The sequence below is a fragment of the Lepisosteus oculatus genome, chromosome 12 (genome assembly GCF_040954835.1).
Source record: "Lepisosteus oculatus isolate fLepOcu1 chromosome 12, fLepOcu1.hap2, whole genome shotgun sequence".
In the NCBI taxonomy this organism is placed as follows: Eukaryota; Metazoa; Chordata; class Actinopteri; order Semionotiformes; family Lepisosteidae; genus Lepisosteus; species Lepisosteus oculatus.
Genome location: NC_090707.1, coordinates 20,997,067 through 21,018,702, shown reverse-complemented (window position 1 = coordinate 21,018,702; position 21,636 = coordinate 20,997,067). Strand labels below are relative to the sequence as shown.

Sequence of the window (21,636 nt, the reverse complement as noted above, 5' to 3'; positions counted from 1 at the left end):
AAATGTGACGCAGGGAAATGTTTCCCTCCGGTTTTTTTTACAAACACCTAAACGAGATTTCAATTGAAGCAAGAGGAAAAGATAAACAGCAGCACGTAAGTATTTAATGTTGTTGTGTTTTACTTGTATGATTAGGTCATTATAAATGTCTGGAATTATTTTAATAATACATATTTATTTCTATGTACATCAGGGATCGGTGTGTGCGTTTTTAAGTAGTATATGTTCATAGGAACAGAACAAGACCAAGTACAATGTTGGCTATGACGTTTTATATAATATAAATCGACAAGACGAGCGGGTAAAGACATTTTGTGAGTTGATTGTTCATAACTGCTGTATGAAGTCAAATTAACTTTTTTTAGTATATCGTTTAAAATGAAACTGTCTTCATGATTTTTTATTTTATTTTGCAGGCTTAACGGATGTTATTAATGACCAGATTTTTGGTCAGACAAAGGTTATTTAAAACTGTACTTGACCAATAAATGTTTTTAAAGCTTTATATTCCGGTCTTGCGAGAAAGATGATGAAGCTTGCCCGCCTTCTCTGAAGATAGGGTTACATAAAAAGTTAAATAACTGTGTTCGCTATTAACGAACCTGGTGCCTGTTTGCAGCATGTTTGGTAGGCAGCAGGGCGGAGCATTTCAGGCTCCTAGCAGTACCAACAGCAGTGGAGGCATTTTTCAGTCTTTTGGGCAGGGGGGTGCTGGTGGGGCACCACCGACTGTAGGATATGGGCAGACATCTGCTTTCAACCAGCCAACGCTGTTTGGGCAGCAGTCTGCCTTTGGTCAGACTCCTTCCTTTGGCCAGACATCTGCCGTGGGACAGGGGTCTCTGTTTGATCAAAGCTCCAGGCTGGGGCAGTCTTCCATCTTCTCCCTTTCGGGGGTTCAGGGCCAAAGTCAAGCATTTGGACAGCCTTCACAGAGCAATGCAGGGTTTGGAATACTGCCATCTTATTCCCAGTCAACTGGAGCAGGCCAGACCTCAGCTTTTGGGCAGCCACCTCCCTATGGGCAAACCACAGGACTTGGTCAGCAGTCTGGTCCATCAGCTCAAGCTACCGTGTTTGGGCAGTCTTCGGGTTTTGCACAGTCATCGGGGTTTAGCCAGGCTATGAACATCTCACAGGCCTCTACAGTTCCCACACCTTCATCTGCATTGGGGCAGACACCTGCAATTTCCAGTTTTGGTCAGACTTCTGCCTTTGGGATGCCCAGTGGAACTCTAAGTTCTTCTTCAGGCAGTCAGAGTGTCACCTTCACTTCACCTTCCTCCTCTTCATCCTCTGGTGGACTGTTCGCTTCCACCTCCTCTTCTGTCTTCAAAACCGCTGACACAGGAAGCCGTGGGTTTGCAAACCCTCAATTCACCTTCAAACCGTCGGACACCGCCGTCTTCAAGCCCATCTTCAGTGGCAGCCCCGAACCATCCAACCCCCAGGCTGGGCCGGCCCAAGGATCCTTCAGCACTGTCCAGCCTGTCGCCAGTGTGGGGACTAGTAGTGGCACCAGTTCTGGTTTCTCCCTCCTGAGCGCCAGTTCCGGTGGTGCCTTGGAATTTAGCTTCTCTCAGCCCACAGCAGCCTCCTCCATCAGCAGTAAAAATGTCAGCCTTCCGCAGACAGAGGGTCATCCAAACACAACTAGCAGCAGCTTGGAATTTACTTTCTCTCAGCCTGCAGCCCCTTCCAACAGCATCACCACTGGTGGCGTAGGACTGTCCCAGGCGTCCGACAGCTCAATCAGTGCCTCAGCCTTCAGCTTCTCAGAGAAAGTCCTTGAAGCTCCCGTTTCTGCTACACCCTTGTTTGGAGCTGCTGGATTCGTGCAAGCCTCGGCCTTTGGCGACCAGAGAAAACCGGTAAAACCCGAAGCAGTCGCCAGAAGGGATGAGAAAGACCCTGCCAAAGAGATGCCGGGGGATGCGGCTTTTGCCAGCATAGGGAAAGGAACCAAAAGGAAAGAGGAGCAAGCTGAACAAAAAGGCCAAGGCAAAGCACTCAGGGTGGATGGTTCCGGAAGTGGGAGTGAGAGCCCGTCGCGCTACGCCTGTAAAAAGCCTTTGCGGTCTCGTGGTCCTGGGGGTGGACTCTTCCGCAGTGCCCTCAGTGGTGTGTTGAAATCCACAGTCCAGCCTGTCAAGAAAGAGATCCCGAGGGAAGAAGAGCCGCAGCCAGGCAAGGCAGAAATAGAGAGGCCTGACACGCAACCGCAAGATACCCACCCCTCTTCCCGAGCCCCAGGGACACCACCCAGAGGAACCCCCAGAGATGCAGAAGTAAACGAAAAGGCAAAGCCAGGTGAGCTTTCTAGAGAACACATCGCCTGACTGCGTGGTTCTTATCACTAATCGTCAGCTGACCTTCAAACTCTGTATTTCAAAAGACATTTTATGAATATCTGTAGCATCATCTGCTCAGAGGTTTTGCCAAGTTGTTCATTAAAAGCTACAAGGCAGATTTCTTAAAGTTGATCGCGAAGATGTGACTGGTGTTGATAAGTGCCTTGAAGAAATTTTGTTTTGTGCCAATATCCAATACAAGTATTTTCTAAGATTTCAGATGAGGGCATGTTTTGTTTAGCAACCGTTTCTATTCTAGATAGTACCTCAAAAGCACTTATCAGTCTTGGCTGCAGTAACCGTCATCAAGAACACTTTTTAATATGAAAGCAAAATAAAGCTTTAAAAAATACAGGAGGGCAGGGGATGTAAGTTTCACATTTATTCATTCATTTTATCTAATAACAAGTCGGCTTTGAACATCATCTACTGGGGATAGTGGATGCCAGTGGCTAGCCTCTGAAGGGATATTTTGGGCTTGGGCCCCACATGGCAGGCAAGCACTGCTGTTTGACTTTGTGTTACCTTGTTGTGCCTTCAGACGCGGGGAGCAAGACTCCAGCCCGGCGAACCCAGCGCAGAGAGAGCAGTGACGGCCTGGCAGGGCTTTCACCTACTGACGCCATATCTATCCAGTGCAAGAACATCCCCCCCCACCTCAACAAGAAGGAAATCCTCGAAAAGCACTTCGGCCGCTTTGGCAAAGTGCTGAAGGTGTACTGCAGACCCAACAAGAGCCTGGCTACAGTGCACTTCCATGATCATGTAAGGAAACACCGTCCAAGGAAGATCATTTGACCACTGCTTTTGTGCCCTTTTTTTCTGTTACCGTAATCTATTATTTTATTAAATTAAAGTAATTTATTTTTTTCAATTTTTTCACGATTAGCAAAAAACACTACACTAAACATGAGAGGAGCATCTTATTGTCCTGAATTACGTAGGATTTTCACTACAGAATGAATTGCAGTTATGCTTCACTGAACTTTAGTTTTTGTTGTGTTTTTTTTTCCCTTCGGAATTCCTTGGTAAGTATTTTAATGCCACCTCCAGAGAACAGACAGGATTCGACATTCGGATGTTTGGGTCCCATGAGATGTAGCATTGCTTGGATTTCTCTAGGTTTGCGCAGTTTCATCGACAGGCATAGAACAACAGCAACTGGTAACAGCTCACTTCATTCCTCTCATCGCTGCCTTTTTTTTCCCCAGGCATCAGCTGCCAAAGCCAAGAAGAAGGGGAAGTCTCTTAACAGGGAAGAAATTGCAATCTTTTGGAATAGAAAAAAGCCAAGTGAGTCATCTGGCTGTCGTGTGATTGTAAATTAAGGGTTGGATACAGGTCATTCGCAGGGTCATGTGAGTTGATCTGTGTTACCGGGCTGTCACCTATGCAGGCCCTGGAGAGAAAGCGGAGATATCCATAATAGGAGATGAAGCCCCAAGAGAGACAGAGTCCAGACACAGTGCTTTCCAGGCCTCTCCCCTCCGTAAGCCTCTCTCTAGATCTCCTATCGTCAGCGGCGGCTCCCTCACCAAAGGGTATGTGATTTCTTTGCCGTGAGCTTGTTTTTTTGCATACATGTAGCAGGTAATGAACAACAATATTCTATGTTGGCTGTGGCAACATCTTATAGGGTTTTAAACTGATTCCCATTTTAGGTCTCCGGTCAAGAAGTCTTTGATTGCCAAGACGTTGCAGTTTGATACAGAGTCCCAACACGATTCGGGCTCGGAGGGACAAAGTTCCGACCACCTGTCCAGCACTCTGCCTTCCTCCCTCAGCCATCTGATCGGTCAGGTGGCAGAGACGTCAGAGGAGAAGTACAGGCTGTTGGAGCAGAGGGATAAAATTTTGCGACAAGGTAAGGAATCGGCTCAAAACTGTGATCTCGGACTCTGCAGGTTGCAAGTCCTTAAAACAAAGGAGAATTCCATGTGACGCACAGTTTAAAATGAAAGGCACAAGTGCCCTGAAGTGTGGATTTCTGGTAGCGCAGATTGTTCATAGTGAAGTGCTTTCTAATTACACATATAGGTAATGGAAATACTATCACAGGTTTAGCTTAATGCAGTTCACCTTAATCCTTCTGTTTTTTAACTGCTGCATCCAGTTCAGGATCACAGGGAAGCCGTAGCCTATCTCAGCAAACAAGGGGCGCAAAGCAGAGTACACCCTGGGTGGGACGCCAGTCCGTCACAGAGCACAGATGCACTCATTTGCAGAAGGGCCATAGATAGACCATAGATAGCACCAAGGCCCCAACGCTGTGAGGCAGCAATGCTAACCACTGTGCCATCCATAACATCACATAAAAAACATAGGCCTGATTATGGAGTGGCATCTCAACAGCACACAAGAAAAGCAAAAAACACCCAATTTGGGCTGTAACTCAGAAATAAGAAAATGAACATGTGCTGTTGTGTATAATTTGCTTTAGGCAGGACAAAGAGGACAGAGCTGGACTTGTCCAAGGTGTTTGTGGGCACATGTCCAGACATGTGTCCCGAGAAAGAGCGTTACATGAGGGAGACCCGCAACCAGCTCAGTTCTTTTGAGATCATTCCTGGAACAGAGTGGGTAGGTCATACTTCTTTTGTAGCACATGTGCAGTTGCGTTTAAGTTTAGTTCTTCACTATGCCTGACCATCTCTCTCCGGACCTGTCTGTGTGCAGGTAGACCCCACGGCGGCCATTAAGGAGTACAGCAGGTCCTCAGCTGACCAGGAAGAACCTCTTCCCCATGAGCTTCGGCCCTTACCTGTTCTTAGCATGACTATGGACTACCTGGTCACTCAGATCATGGACAAAGGGGAGGGAAACTACCGTGACTGGTATGACTTTGTGTGGAACAGGACACGTGGGATACGCAAGGTAAGTAAACTAGATCAATAAAGGTTCTCAATGTGTATGTTTGTTTGGGGATGCTTTTTGATTTTTCTCATGCATTAGGACAAAACGTTTACTTCATGTAAACATTATTTACCACTTGGAATCAGCAATATAAGCTGGGTTGAAATCTCGTCAGTAAATTGGGGGGTATCCTAACTACACTGCAGACAGACCTTAACAACAGATTTTTTTTAGATAAAAATTTTATTTTGATTTTAACAAGGGACATCAGAACAATAACAAGATAAGCCAGAAACAATTAAATGCGTGTAATCGGTTTCACCCTTCCACAAATCTGTTTTTGACTTCCAAAAGATAACTCTTTTGATATAACGTCTTTAATTCCCCTTTTTATTAGGTGTATTTATGGAACTCCATCATAGAATTGATGAATGGTTGTCTTGACAGTAGGAATATCAACCGCAATGGCAAAAATGTGACTTCTTGTTATCTTCTTTCCTGCTAGGACATCACCCAGCAGCACTTGTGTGATCCTCTCACGGTGGCCCTGATTGAGAAGTGCACTCGATTCCACATCCACTGTGCACACCACCTGTGTGAGGAGCCCATGATGACCTTTGATGCCAAGATCAACAACGAGAACATGACCAAATGTCTGCAGAGCCTGAAGGAGATGTACCAGGACCTGGCTAGCAGGAACGTGTACTGTCCCGGGGAGAAGGAGTTCCGCCAGTACAATGTGCTGCTGAAACTGAACGATGGCGACATTCTAAGGTCGGGTTTATGATCTTTGAGCTACCTTTTAGTTTTCATCAGCCATTTAACCTGGAAAAATAGCTGTTTTGTAATAACTGTATGTGCATTGTTACTCCAATGGCTATTGCAGTGGCTATGATAACCTTAATTTGTGGTGAAATATTTCCTGTGCTAAGTCTTATTTAAACTCGCATTTCTTCTCAAGTAGGTTGAAATTGAAGTCAGGCAATAACAAAGATACCCTATGCAAAGAATTATTCAATTACTCTGAATAAAAGTGAAGAATATTTATTTCGTACTAAAATACATTTTTAGGGGAATGTGTAAACATGGAAATTATTGTGCAACATTTTAAATATCACAGACACTAAATGTCAGCATCAATAGAAAAGCCATAAAAGATGTAAGATTGTAGAGAGCTCCATTTTGAAAAGGGGGCTGTGCTTTTATAGTTGTAATTCTAATTAAAGTTGTTATATCACTTATTAATACTCTAATGCTAATTGAACAGAATATCACTGGAATTGGAAATGTAATTAATATAATCGATTTTTATTATATGATTTTAAATGCTCTCTTGCTTACAGGGAAGTGCAGCAGTTCCGTCCAGAGATCCGCAACTCCCTGGAGGTGAAGTTTGCGGTGCAGGTGTTTGCAGCTCTCAACAGTAACAACTTTGTCAGGTTCTTCAGGCTGGTTAGAGTGGCCTCCTACCTCAGCAGCTGCATCTTACATCGCTACTTCAACCAGGTCAGTCATACACACAGACAATAGCTCTAGGAGGCGGGCAGAAAAGCGATCTGTTGGTATGTGCTTTATAGTGTCATAATCATTAGTGGGAGCACAGTAACATTCCAGTTAAAAAAGAAGATTGTACTTTAACTTAGTGCTTTTTTACCCCCAAAATTGCAAAGCTGGGGGAAAGAGAGGAAATGTGGTGTTTGGTTTCTTTTTTACAGATGAGACGTGATGCTCTGAAAGCCTTAAACATCGCCTACACAGTGGGCTCCCAAAGGCCTACTACTTTCCCCATTGAGGACCTGGTGCGGATGCTCATGTTCCGTGATGCTGCAGAGGCCGGGGCCTTTATCATGCACTATGGGCTGAACGTCAGTGAGGGGTGAGTGAGGATCTGCTTCCCTTACCTTTGATTGTGAAAGGGAAAGGCTTGATCTGTCCCCTGATTGGTTGAAAGGTTTATTGCACCATAGCATGTTCTTCCCTTTGTGCACGTACCTCTTGATTTTCCTGCGGTTTTAATTAAATTCATAGAGTAATTCAAGCAGGAAAACACTACCTTGACCATAGGGATATTTTTAAAAGGGCAATTGTTTCCTTTATTATCATAATTTTATAAATAATTCTGTATATCAGTGCCTCACAATCCTGGTAAATTCATGAGTTTCAGAACTACCCAAAGGTGTTAGGTGTGATATCTAAAATATATCAAAAAAGAATATAAAATGTTTAATACATTATCATTCCCATCTGTGCATGATTTATTAAGAAATTTGAGAGAGTGCATAAAGCTCTTGGATGTTGGTACAATAATATAAAAATAATATATATTTTTTTTAAGCCAAGGACTGAGTGCAGAAAAATTCTAATCGAGATCATTTCCAGGCAATAATTAAGTGTGATTTAAAGTCCCGTTGCAATGAAAATTAGCAGTACCACCAGTCAAGTACCAGAACCACTGCTCTTGATGTTACTGATGAGTTAATTAACTCCTTTTCGCAAGTACTGTTTAAAATGTCGTCCTTAAAAGTGTTTCCTTTTAAGTTAATAATATCTGGCAGCTGGACGACTCTGGAAAAAAAGTTTCTTAAAGCATTGAAGTCAAAGAATTGAGTTTTGATGTATTTGTAATTTAGCTGATGCAGAATATTAACCCTTGTCCATGCGGTGCTAACAGGATGGTGGAGCTGAGTCGCTCTGCCTTCCAGGAGCCGGTTGATCCCGCGCCGATAAAGAGGTCGGTGGACATCATGGCGAAGAGACCTCTGCTCATTGGGGAGGTCATTAATGGAGGCCCCTTGCCCAGCCCAGCTCGGCACACCCCACTCTGCAGCTTTGATTCCAGGAGCAGATACAGGGGCGACGGGCTCATGATGGAGCCAGCTCCCACTCTTCACAAGGGCGGCCCTCTGGGTGCGGCGGGTATGCATCACCGTTTCCTCACGATACAGCATGACTGCAGTGCAGTTGAATCGTTACAGTACTTTATAGCACTTTGAATTATGAATCGGAGCAGAATATTCTGGGTTATGAATCTATCTGAAATATTTATGGACCTATGACTTTGATATTCAGGATTTTAAGTAACCTTATTACTTAATGGTTTCCAGTTTTTCATGCTTAAAATATTTAATATTTTACACAAAGGTGAAGCACAGAGAATAAATAACCTGTAAGTCAAGAGTCTCCAACCCTGGTCCTGGTGAGGCCCAATCCTGTTGTACTTGTAGGTCAATTTTAATTATGTTTATCACCAAGATTAATTTTTGTTCCACCTGTTTAATTGATAATAGTTAAATTGTTCCTGACCTTTATAAATGAATGATTTAAAGACTAGCTGTGAAACCTGCAGGACAGAGGATCTCCAGGACCCCTGCTCTAAATGAATAGCACACATGAGAAATAAATAATTTATAACCGTGTTTGTCTACAGTTCCAGCTGAACCAATGAAACAAGACCTGAAGCCTTTAATGGAGCTCAGACCCTTGATGGACCTGGACGTAAAGTCTCTAATGAAACCCAAGCTCCAGGGCGAGTCCAGATTTTTTGAAGAACCCAAAGCTGTAATGGAAATGAAGCCAAAGGAGGCGGAACGGGTCGGGTCTGCTTCTGTCCTTGGAGCTGAGCCACTGTTTCAACAGATTGTACAGCCAGAACCCACCCGGCCCCCATCTCCCCCTCCCAAGCCACAGCCTGTGTACACAGATCAGGTGAGCCTGTCTGCCCACTGGGGAAACACCTCACACCTCACACTGTACGTTATGTTACAGTGAAACCAGAATCGCTGTTCTGTTGGAAAGCACATGTGTTTTGAGTGGGATGTGTAGGTCAGGAATTGTGAATTTTGTTTTAACTGAAGTGCCCAAGGTTAGCGTTTTTTAATATATACATCATTACGTGCCAGGGGTGTCTATGATTCATTGAGGATGTAAAAGATCATGCAGGAGCTAACACTGCTCCTTTAAAACAATATTTATATTCCTTTTTTTTATTGATTGTCAGAAGCCGACAATGGACAATAAGAACAAAAAAGAACATTACGTTAACAAATTCATTATCTTAATTATATGCAGTGGGACACCATCACACACTTTGTAATAGCTTTATTTTGTTTGTAGTTGTACGCTCTGGCAGCCTTTAGCAGTGTCATTTTTCAGCTTTGCTCTATTTAATACTTTAAACATCTAATGCTTTTTCAATTTAATTGAATAACTTTATAAAAGGCTGCAAGCAGAAAATGGATGGAATCTAGCTTCCTCTAAAAAGGTATTTTTAAAGACGTTTGTTTTTTAGAGAATGTACAGAGTGTATCAGTCTTATGTTGCATCACCAGTGACATCTGTAGAGTCTTTACAGTCTCACTGCACATTCTGATTATATAATTCAATTTTAGGAGTCCAGTGGGAAAGCAAAGAATGAATGATTGTGAGCATTTATTAGTACAGGTGGTAAAGGTTGCCAAAAATGCCATTGGCGTTGGTCTCAACTATCCCATCCACCTGCTGACACCTTCATAGCTGGGCCATGATTATCAGACAGATTTAATTTGACAGCTTTCTAAAATGCTATACACCTCTGACAGGAGGAAACATTTCCTTCAGATAGCTCCTGCTGGGCATGCCAACAGATTTGATTTACAATGCCACAGGTTTGTCATCATATCTAGAGTATTGAGCAGAAAACGCCATTTGATTTACAAAAGACTCTTGACCCAACTGAATGGCCTCTTTTTTTACTAAACATATCAATTTTACATGTTGGAAGATAGATTGAAGCTGGTATCTCAAAGACATCTAAACATTTTAGTTTCATTCATTTATTTATTTCATGCCAAACATACCATTCTTTCGCATTGAAATGAATTATTTAGGCGACATTACATGATTAAACAGTGTTTTCATTCCTTTATTTTACAATCCTCTCTCATCTTTCTGATTGCTTTAAACGTGTTCAGGATGACACAATAGGTCTGCTTCTAGAAAGATTGTAACATGCATATACCGGTTACTTGCTAGGTCACAGACTGCTGGAATTAAACTCCATCTCACGCAGATCTTTTATCAAACTTTCTAATCTTTTCTCCAGGATATTATGGAAGAAGTTCAGTCTCTGGTTGAGGATGTTTTGAAAGCCGAGTGTAGAGAACTGGCCAAAGCAGGGGCTGACTATATGTCTGCGGCACTGAGGTAAGACTTCAGCTCAGGGTTGAGGAGCATACTGGTGATCAGTCCCTTTGCATGTGTGACCGTCGTGGTTCCGCGCAGGCTCGTGCCCTCCGCCGCCCGTTTCGTCCTGCAACACCTGTGGCGTCAAACCGGGTCTCCGTCATAACGCAACAGGGAACCAGCCGCATGAGCTAAAGGAGATCTCCCCCAGCCTAGGCAGCTGAGGTCCCTGCTACGTGCAGGGAGGTCGATGACGTTACCGTATCCGAACTAGCTCCGATACACGTGTTGGACTTTAATTTAACAGCTTTTACGCCCTCATCTTTTAAAGCGAGTCCTGTACCCGCAACCCCAAAATCTGTGATCCTTCAGGATTGAAAGTACTATATGAGTGCTGTGATTATTTTGCTCTTTGCTTAGATGATCAGGCAGGAATGGTAAAATCCCACTTACTCTGCATATTAATAATAAGATTTTTACAGTTATGGTTGGCACAATGTGAGCAGGTTGTTAGTGCCGCCTTCTTCTGATTGCAGCGTCTCTGACGATCAAGTGGGAGCTGTGGTGAATGAAGTGGTGGAGCAGATGCTGAAGGAGGTGTGCATCGGCGAGATCACATCCGAGAAGGAGAGAATTGCAGAAGAAAAGCGCAGGATTGAAGAAGCCAGGTCCTCAGAACTTTGTAACTTGCTTTCGTCTTCTCGATAAAAGACAGATTAAAACCTAGGCTATCATCACTTGTAATACAGCTGGAACCAGTTCTACTGGAGTTGTTTATAATGGACAGCTTCGGTTTAGAAAATCTGGGTTTGAACAGGGTGGTTTTGAACATCTAACGACACCTGGTAGCCCTGTGTATTTTCTGTTGGTTTTTAATGAATGCTTCTGTATTGTGTCTCACAGACGAAAGCAGGAACATGAGATGTTGATTGCCCAAATAAGCAAAGCCCTGTGCGAGGAGATTGCAAAGGAGGTCCTGAAAGAGTGCATTGAGGCCACTGCTGCTTGTGAGATTAAGTAAGTCTTTTAGGAATATGAGAGAAACACAAGGAACCAACAGATAAAATGGTTGAGAAATAAGAGGGAATGTAGATAAGTGTGGATTTTTAAAGTCTTTTTTTGGTTTACAGGCAAGCTTTGGAGGAGAAAGCTGCTTGTGTTGCTCGCTGCTCTGAGGATGCATGTAATACTCTAATAGAGGAGACACTGGAGAGTGAAATTTCCAAACTTGCCAATGACATCCTGACAGCGGAGGTGCAGCGCTTCCGCAAGTTTGTGAAAAGGTAAGAAAAAACACACTTCATCAGGATTCCCTTTCTCTGGATCAGAATTCCAGCCTCTTGCAATCAGTTTACAAGCTGCCAATTCCTGAAATCATTGCCTTGCTTTAGTGGCTATCAGTACGCATAAGAATCTTTCACAAATGCACAGCAAAGTTTGCCTGCTGAGTTGTGAAATGTGGTATATTAGTACTGTTAGACCCTTTTCTCAGTAAACCGCATGACTGGTGAATCAAGCTAGCGATTTCTTTATTGCAATAAAGAAAGGAGGACAGACGTAAGTTAACAGGTTAACTTTGTCTCCCACTCACTTTCCTAAGGACTGCAACAGGCTTTTATTCTTGAAGATGAGCAAACTTTTCCATACAAAAACATACATTCATGGTTGGTCAGAAGCAGTTTGTTACTATATAAGGTGTAATCAAGGTAATAAAATTAAGCAGTTAGGTCACCCTTGGGCAATTAACCAAGACCATATTCAGCTAAGACCCCTGTTCCCTTTCATGTTGCTAAATCATGTGAAAGATACATGGGTTACACCTCCACTCAAGAGACCTTGAAGAAACAGGCCAGCTGGGAATGCACGAAGTAGTGAAACAGTTCTTGAGCGCCTAGTAGTTAACTCCTAACAGGCATAGGTTCTTCGGTGTAGAAATATTAAAATATTTTGTACTAGAATATATATAAATAGGGATAGATTTAAAAAGATGTTTGCTTTATATTGCTCTTCTAGTGTCTTATATATGAGTAAGGGTGTTTTAAAACACGGGTAACTGCAATGTTAAACTTCTTGAATTATCATTGCCTATAGCCAGTTTTTTCAATGTGTGCAAGCATTCAGGATTGACATTGTAGTCCACCTACATTGCCAGAAAGTTCATTGTGGTCAGTTGGTTTCTGTGGGTCAAGTGCATCCAGTGCTCTGAGCTCTGTGGCGTGTGTGACAGGTGGCGGGATGTGGTGGCCGTGCGCAGGCAGCTGAAGAGGCAGATGCGAGCGTTCCCTGCAGCGCCATGCTGTGTGGACCCACGCTTCAAGCTGAAGGCTCTGGCGCCCAGTGCCCCTTCTCCCCCCAGCCTGGACCTTCTGGCCCGAAGTGTGGTCAACCTGGGGAATGCTGGGAATGTTGCTGTGTCCTGTACAAGGTACCAGGCCTTCTTACTTCTCCTTCATTGTCTTGTGCAATAATAATAGTAATAATAATAATTCCTCAAACCATCTTTTGTACTTTAGTGGCTCCCATAATATAACATTTGCAGTGCATCTGGAAAGCATCAACATTAATGTACCTTTCCGGTTCCAGATTGTTGCAAATGAGAAATGCGGCACTCCATCAGATGAAGGTGCATTATTTTTATCGGCAGTTACTGAGGTAAGGAATTCCTGTTCTATCCCATGTTCAGTTATTAAAAATAGTGGAATAATTCAAATTATGATTGAAAGGGGCTGCTATAAAATGATTCCGTATCTGAGGCTTCTGTTTATAATGCGGACCCTGTAAAAATAGTTTTTCTGTCATTCTTGTAGTTAATCCTTTAATTTATATAATTCCTCACTGTACCAGTAGTTAGCAAGTGATACATTTAAGCTTTTTCTTTTGTAATTTTTATGTCGATGTTTCCTCAGTGAATCAGCATGGACCCCACTAGACCTGCCTAGCTTGGTGGCAGAAAGCTTTCCAAGCCCTGCAAACAGAATCTACTGGAAGGCAGCCCTCCTGTTGCCTAGCAACGAAGAGTGTGAAATGAGTGTCACTAACAGGTGAATGAATAGTGATAATGGAGACTAGGTCTCTCAAAAGAACATCAACTTACACTGTTCTTCAAGTTTTCTCTTGTCTAATACAAAAGTTTCATTTTAGTATTGGATCTGTGAAACCCTGGATGTTTGCATAAAGTGGGAAAATTCTGACATAAAGGGAAGCTTTTCTAACTATTGGGTTCTGTTCTTGGAAAAATCCAACATTTTAAAAACATAATATGCCTTTCGAGTAAAAAAGGGGGTTAAGGAGAACCATTACTTAACTACCATAAATGTGTTGAGTACATAAATAAGTATATGTTACAAAAATACTATATAGATACCGTACCCCCTACTAGTATAAAATTATTATACAGTAACATAAGCCACTAGCAGTACCAGCTCTAATTGTCCACACCTTCATTCTTCTTTATTGTTCTAATGGTGTTATTAACTCCAATGAGTTTCAGCAGAAAAGCAGCAATTTCACCATGTGAAAGGCTATCAGCCACCTCCTTTTTTTCCCAAGAACCTTACATGTCTTGCTTTTTTGTTTTTTTCTAAAACTGGTTACTGATACAGGTTACACTAACAAACCAGACATCTAATAATTTGTTCATTTTCTCTCATTGTATAGTATTTTAACAGATTGGCTAAAAGCAAAGTTTGGTGGACGTGAAAACTCAGAAAACATGGAGCAAAACCAAAATGATAAAATACAGACTCTTTCCATCTGTAATGGGTTAAGAAACCATGGAGACAAGTCTCAGAATGTTCACATATGCATTAAGGTACGTAATAACCTGAAATAAATTAAATTACAGTATTAAAAGCTTATTAAGTCATGGATACAAAAATATTGCACAGATGCCATCTTTTTACAGATGGGCAAAATAGATGAACTTCTTTGCTTGAGCAATGCTACCATGCCAAGTCTTTGTGCTAAGAAAATATTTTGGCCTCTGGAAATACTCTGCTCAGTACATATTTCTGTTAATTAATTCCTGTAACCCTGTATTGTTGAGTGTTTTGGTTTGTCTACTGTACATTTAATGTACATCAGTTTGTTTTGCGCTAATTGCAATTTTCTATTTGAGGCCTATTTTGAAATCTGTTTTCAGTTCTGAAACTGTCAAGTGGGATTTGTAGTTGTAATCAAGCTTGTACTAATTAGTGAGTTTCAGAATTGTCTTCATTCACATGTGTAGTTGTAATCTGGCGATCTGGACAAGCACTCACTATTTGGGGGCGTCTGATACATTGTCGTTCCCATCCGTTTGTCCAGGAAAGTTTTGAAATCAAGTCCTGAAAACATCTAAAGAACCAAATGTATAGTTAGTGGCACCAGTTAGAACTAGTGATTAAGGGTCTTGCCAGAATGAATACAAGTAGACATAGGGCATTCTTTTTTTAACAGGTATTTTTATTGTTTTTTAAACTACCAAAAATACATGCTGCATAAGTTACACTTTAAAGTAACGTTACAGAATATGTCAGTTGTTTGGTACAGTGTGTTAGCTGAGAGTAATTAATGGAACAGAGAAATGCAGAATTTCAAGTCCCCTTCCTATGTCCCTCCCAAATCTTCCCTTACAATAAAAGAGTAAAACATCTACTTTAAAAGAGAGACAGAGAGCATAACAAAATACTAAGTATACTAACAGTGTCTAGCAAGCAAAAAAAAAGTGGGTGGCCAGGTCAAACAGCTGTCAATCTAAGTAGCCAATTGATTACAGATAAAGGTCTAAGATTTTTCACATTCTATCCTGCTACATCCACAGACATGTTTAAATATTGCTTTCGTTGGTGTAGTATCCCGTTGTCTGAAATATTCTTATCTTTCAGCCAGTCCTTGATAAATAGTGTATTTTCAATTTGAAAGGAATCTTGCATTCCAGCTCCGAACTTTGTTCCCCTTCTTATAAAAGGCCTCTTCTTTGCAGTGCCCTGTATTTGGATGTCTTTGCTAATGGGCACACGTGTGTGGTACATTACAGGTAACTCATGGACCTCTGAGCTTAGAGGGGATGTCTCAGATGGAGAGGCAGAAAGATGTCCTGGGCACCAGTGCCCTGCTGTTGTTGTTGCCATCCTTGCCTGGATATGGAGCCACCGAGGAGAAAGAGGAATTGGACGTTTACCTGCTCTCTGCGCTGTTGCAGCTGAAACAGATACAACAGGTCTATTCCTGGCAGTCTGCACTGCCCCTAGTGGTGGTGGTGCCCAAGCACGCAGAGCAGCCAACCTGTGAAGAGAAGCTGGAGGAAGGTACAGCAATTACATAAGATTTATCTTATGCCAATTAATAGACATCTGTACATTTTCTTGTACATGAAATAGGTCTTAATTTGTCAGCAGTTTGCACCAATTATAGTAATGCTTTTAAATTGTATAACAGTTAAAGGAATAACATTAATCTTTTGCAAGTATGAATGGAATTCAAAGAACTTGCTGTGAAATACCTATATGTAAAATATCAATGTATTATTATCCTTTTTAAAATGAAGACTGTTAGTATAACTGCTTTAAGGACTGAGTTTCAGAACTCATACCTTCATTTTCTCTTTTTAAGGTCTAATGCTGCAGGCTTTGGTTGAAGAGAATTTAATTTCAGAATATATATTTGTTCATGTCCCACATTCAACCAATGATTTACAAGGCTCTGAACAGGTAAATGTCTACAATTTTTCTCTGCTTATTAAAGAGAACATTTCATAGGTGTTGTATTAAATGCTAAAGTACAGACAATCGTAAAGAAGTGTTGACAGTCTCATACATCCATAACCATTCTTCATGTTCTGTAATTCTTTTGTGAAATACATTTGAAGATTCAGGAACTGCTTGGCAATACATAATATTGAATTCATGTCAGTTAAAAATCAGAGTCATTCTCTGCATTTGCCCTTTTTAGTTCTTTGTCCACTCTCTTTCCAGATCCACCAGGCAGTGAAGTGGCTAGTCTCCCGCTCTCCGGCAGCCCCTGACCTGAGCTCTCAGACACTGGTACAGTTTGTAGAGGATGGCTTGTGTCGGGAATTCAGCACAAGGTTTTACCATGATAAGACAGAGCGACAGGCTTCGGGACTGCCCTGCCAAGAGCCAGCCCCCATTATTGAATTATACAACAGTGTGCTGCGCTTCCTGGCAGGCCTGGTGTCCTCAGAACAGTTCTCCAGGCTATCTTGGCCTGTGGCAGAATTCTCTGTGCCACGCCCCCAGAACCTGCTTCCTCACCTGGAGTGGAACTCACCTGAGCACCTGGCCTGGCTGAACAGAGCCATCCTCACCTTGCAGATACCTGACTGGGATCTGCCTGCACAACATGGTATGCAGAGGTTAAAAACACGGTTTCGAAATGTAGTGTCAGATTCTCTTTGCTTTCAGGTCTTATGTGGTTTACAAATCTTATGGTTTACATACAAATCTTATGGTTTACAGATCCTATATATGGTTTTCAGATCTTATATGGTTTACGAAAAAATATTTCCCATTGGACAGACTTGACCATAGTTGGTTCTGTGAAGTAGTTAGGAAATACTCTCTATGGCTCACCTGTGATCATAGGAACATAGAAACCTCTTTCAAGTTTCCACCAAAATTGACCAAACTTTATAAATCTGCGAGTGGAAAACGGCAAACCCAGAATAGCAGTAACCCTTCCAAGAGAATAAATTTGACGTTAAAATTTCCTAAGAACCATTAGTGTTGAGCAGAGAGGATAGAACTATTGTTTAAAAATTAATTTTGTGGTTTCATTTGATTTATACTGTGTCAGATAGAGTTTAGGGTTTTCAAAATTATAATCGGAAACAATCTGGATATTTCACACAACCTTTGGTAATGCATGAAGTGTACCCATAAAATACACTGATCTTTAGCACTAATCTTCATTCATTCAGTATTCATTCAAGTTATTCCAGATCCAGTGCTAAGTGGCATCTCTAAAACTAGTCAATAGACTTCCTTGTTAGTTTCAGTTTTATATTGTTTTGTAGTAGAAGCGCTAGACCTTCTCTCCTACAAGCTGAATGACTTTGTGCTTGTTGTGCCGTAGCCTCCTGGCCTGGACTTTGTGCTCGGATCTTCCAGTTCGTGGCTCAGATTCCTTTCTCTCGCCACTCCCATCCCCTTCTCGTGTCCAAAGTGGGACACCTCCTGAAGAGAGTTCACTCCGAGTGGATGCGAGGGGCCATGTCAGCCCAGGAGGAGGAGGAAGCTGGACCCGCTTTCCAGCAGGTGCCCTGGGATGAGATTGTTGCCCTGTGCATTGACCACCGCCTGAAGGACTGGAAGCCCCCAGAATCACCTGTAACTGAAGGTAGGATTGTCATTACAGAACCCTGCAGCGGGACTTTCAAATGTGTGTATGGAGAATGTAGAAAAGGGGTGAAGTTTAATATAAATCAGTTAATTCGTTTCTTTACTGTGATCCAGTGAGTAAAAAACATTTGAACTGTTTGCTGTAGATTAAATTTAGTGGAACTTGATGGGAGACTATTCTGGCCAAATATCTTTTTTTATTGTTAGATTTATAATTTAACAAGAAATAAAATGAGCTGTATGAATGGAAATGTTAAAATTTCACTTGTGGAGTCTCCTATCACGGACGGTAAGTATAAAATGGTCCTTGAGCATGAATTGTTAGCAGACTGTCTGCCATGAACTGAAATGTTTGTGTACAAATATGTTATTTGTAGCTGTTTAATCTCCAAGCGCTTGGCGTTAACGTTTCAGATGCAATTACGGATGATGGGGAGATTTTAGTGTACTTTGTTAAAGAGGATCTGAAGAAATACGAGCCCCCTTCCAGCTGGCTTCGGGCTGTGAGAAAAACCCACAAGGACAAGCAGCAAGAGTCATTTGGGTAAGCCAGCCCCAATGTGCTTGTGAACTGCTAGAAACACGGAGAACCATCAGCTCCGTGGTTTTCGTTACGTTACCTTACCTACTCTTGTTTTTCTGAATCTGTGAAAGTGACATTTTATGGTAGTTTAAATCTGATAAACTGTTTTTACCAAAGTATAAACAGAATTTAAAAGGTGTCCTGTAAAAAACACTAAGAGCATAACTATGAAAGTCACTAAGAGATATAACAGACATTGATATTTCCAAAGTTTTCAGGAGAGACCTTTAAGAGTTTGTAGTGTACTTTGGAGTTTGATTTTTTTTTTCTTTTGTTGAATGCTGTAATAGTGGATTTCTTTGTGTGGCTCAATTGCATCATTAACTCAACACTTCAGATCATAGTATGTTATATCTGGATTCAGTGCTTAGCCTTTGTGGTTAATTAGGAGGCATATGAAAATATATGGGCGGCATGGTGGCACAGTGGTTGCTGCCATGCTGTGCCAGGGCTCTGAGTTCAATTCCAGACCTGGGGTGCTGTCTGCGTGGAGTTTGAAACTTCTGCCCATGTTCAGATGGGTTTCCTCCTGGTGTTCTGGTTTCCTGTGTGTCTGTGTGCTTATTGCTGGCTGGGATAGGCTCCAACTCCCCCCCCCCGACACTGAATTGAAAGAAGTGGTTAGAAAATGGATGAATATATTTTAATTTTTGTTCCTTTCCAGATTCATAAAACTTATTTTTTTACAGTAGGTTCCTTTTTAGTCTGCCCTCCAAGGAGCAGCGCATCATGTACCTTCAGTTCAATGTTTTGTCTCAGAAGGCGTGCTCAAAGCCGAAAAGAAACTGGATTCACAAAGGTTTGAAAGGGATCATCGCAGAAGAGCCCACTCAGCTGGAAAGAGTGCCGCTGTATGCAGACTGACTTGCTCATGCGTTGCTGTGTTTCCTGTTGCAGATTTAAGTTAAGCCCAGCCAGAGTCAGCACCCCGCGGCTGCTGCACTCCAGGCAGAGGTTGTTTGACAGCCCTGTGGAAAAGCCAGGTCACGCCACTGTCGCCGACATCACCCACACCCCTTCCCCTCGGGAGCTGCTGCCACACCGCCTCCTCAGCAGCCTGGAGGCCGAGAGGGCCCAGAGCCAGAGGTCAGCCTTCGCTTTTCACGGGGGAGGGGACAAAACGGGAGCAGAGCATTCGGCCCCTCGAGCGCATTCGCTCTTTAGCAGCTAATTGTTCCAAGGATCTCATCCAGCCATTCCTTGACGGAATTTTCCTTTTATACAACACACCTCTCCCCACACTCTCTCCGTCTTATACTGCTTGTTTGGAATATGAAAATAGTGAGGCTCCAGCCTTCAGCCAAGGTGCTTACAAACACAGGACCACATGTAAAATCAGAGTCACATTCATATTCTCCCTGCTTACTTTTAGTCACTTACTAAAAGGCTTTGAAAATAGTGCTAGAACTATGCAAAATGAAAAAAATATTGTGGTGAGTTACAAGAAGTAATTAAGAATTAAGAATTGCTTATACTTAAATAGCACTTTTCTGGATACTCCACTCAAAGTGCTTTACCGGTAACGGGGACTCCCCTCCACCACCACCACCAATGTGCAGCATCCACCTGTAATTCCTTTGGGATGGAGGGGTCCATTATATCATATATTAATTCAGAGAGCCTAAATGTTTACATAGCATCGCAGATCTGTTCTTCTGGTGTCGTGCTGCTCCAGAGGGCTGACGTTCCCTGACAGTACGAACTGCTTGTTCTCCAGGTTCGAGGAGCAGCTGCAGCAGTGGCTGGAGGTGGATCCCCTGGATTCCTTTTCAATGCCTCTCTTCATGCCTTCAACACTCATCTCAGTGCCTGAGATCATGGCAGCCTCCCAGAGGGCTTTTCCTGCTTCTGCTGCAGTTTCACTGGTACGGCGCTGCTTACAAGAGCTCTTTACTCAGAGCACACTGAGCACTTACAGAGTCCAGTAAAGTGGCTGTAAAGAGAACGTAATCACAAACTTCCCATAGCTCAGTGAAGCTAAGGAGAAAATGATCTCTGTTTTCTGATATAAAAACTCCTAGAACTTTTTTAGAAATATTTTGTTTTATTAAGCAGCATCATGAATAACGATGACAATTTTGCATTCCCAAAGAAAAACACATTCAGGGAGCAAGGTACTGGAAGATAAACTGTAACGTAAAATGTATTCCCAACCAATAACTTTGAAATACTCACAATGTTTCCAGTGCAGCTGTGTCACCTTGTTGGTTTAAACTCCATGTAACAAGCTCCTCTTTCTCCAGAGCATGGAAGCTGGGGTCCCTGGAGAGAAATGGGACCGTACCGGGCAGAGAGGCTGTCCAGTGTCAATGGAGCAGCGTCTGCAGGATCTGGACAGACAGATCCGAGCCAGCAAAGAGGAGGAACTGGCCTGCGAGTTGCAGCTGAGCAGCCTGCTGGACATTGTGGAGGACTGAGAGAACTAGCCATGCCCCCCATCCGCAGGGTCTGCACTACCTTTAGTCTACCGATTGTGCAGGACTGGGAGCCCCCCGCGTTTAAGGGCTTCCAAAACAAAATCCCTTTCTGTTTCTAAGCGCCCGATAAGTAAATTACCGAAAAGACACTAAAGCACCCTGTGTCTAAATCGAATGTGATCATTGTCACCAAGTATAGCCAAAAGCATGTCATACCTGCTCTTGAATTGCCGAATCTGTGGAAGTGACATTTTATGGTAATTTAAATCTGAAAAACTTGCTCTTACGGAAGTATAAACAGAATTGAAAAGACATAAATCAATGTAAAAATCTAAATATTACAGATCAGTGTGTTGTACCTTGAGATTGAAACGTGGAAAGATACTCTCTAAAATGTATATACTGTACTTATGTTGTCTCGTTTAAGATAAAAAATCACCTTGGGATATCTCCATTTGAGGAACAGTTTGAAATGCTAATGATATTTTTAATGTATTTGAAAAAGAATTGTAGATAGCCATTTTGGAAAACTGGGAGGTAAATTCACATACTAGCTGGCTGAAGTATTTTTATGTCTTAAATAGTTACAAATAAACATGCTTTCTTAAGTATTTTCTTTCTGTTAATAGTTTATTATAGTATGTTGTGTAGGAATTTCGAATTACTGTAATAACTAAATGTCAAAAATCATATTATGTTCTGCATATTCAGTAATAAAGTGGAAACTTGTTGTTTTTTTACACTGGTGAGTTGTTTTGTTAAAAATTGTACTTAATACCAATAGAGTGCATTATCACTGCAGGATGAAGACCTGAGATTATTTCACGAATGTAAATCTTAATCGCCATCCACCCTGTTACTACAAACCTCTGTCCTGGAATTGGGGCAAATGCTATGATCTTAAACAGAAGATGCGTACAACGTTCGGAAGT

General features: G+C 42.1%; 1 protein-coding gene across 1 annotated transcript; it reads left to right on the top strand.

Annotated features, from left to right (window-relative positions):
• The first annotated feature begins 17 nt into the window (after positions 1-17).
• Positions 18-21,444, top strand: mcm3ap (minichromosome maintenance complex component 3 associated protein). Its single transcript, XM_069197096.1, has 29 exons — positions 18-95; positions 417-2,310; positions 2,893-3,116; positions 3,563-3,644; positions 3,748-3,892; positions 4,013-4,215; positions 4,792-4,935; positions 5,032-5,225; positions 5,710-5,978; positions 6,548-6,710; positions 6,920-7,080; positions 7,876-8,120; positions 8,632-8,909; positions 10,285-10,385; positions 10,901-11,032; positions 11,268-11,381; positions 11,495-11,647; positions 12,592-12,789; positions 12,948-13,016; positions 13,271-13,405; positions 14,022-14,175; positions 15,382-15,652; positions 15,957-16,054; positions 16,319-16,709; positions 17,439-17,702; positions 18,119-18,248; positions 19,185-19,373; positions 20,005-20,152; positions 20,531-21,444. Exons 2-29 carry the CDS (start codon positions 621-623, stop codon positions 20,702-20,704), a joined length of 6,519 nt encoding a protein of 2,172 aa, XP_069053197.1. The 5' UTR covers positions 18-95; positions 417-620; the 3' UTR covers positions 20,705-21,444.
• The last annotated feature ends 192 nt before the right edge of the window (positions 21,445-21,636 follow it).

Coding starts and splice junctions, on each gene's coding strand:
- mcm3ap (XM_069197096.1), top strand. CDS start 621: ATGTTTGGTAGGCAGCAGGGCGGAGCATTTCAGGCTCCTAGCAGTACC. Junction 8,121..8,631: donor CGGCCCTCTGGGTGCGGCGG/GTATGCATCACC, acceptor GTTTGTCTACAG/TTCCAGCTGAACCAATGAAA. Junction 13,017..13,270: donor TTTTATCGGCAGTTACTGAG/GTAAGGAATTCC, acceptor ATGTTTCCTCAG/TGAATCAGCATGGACCCCAC.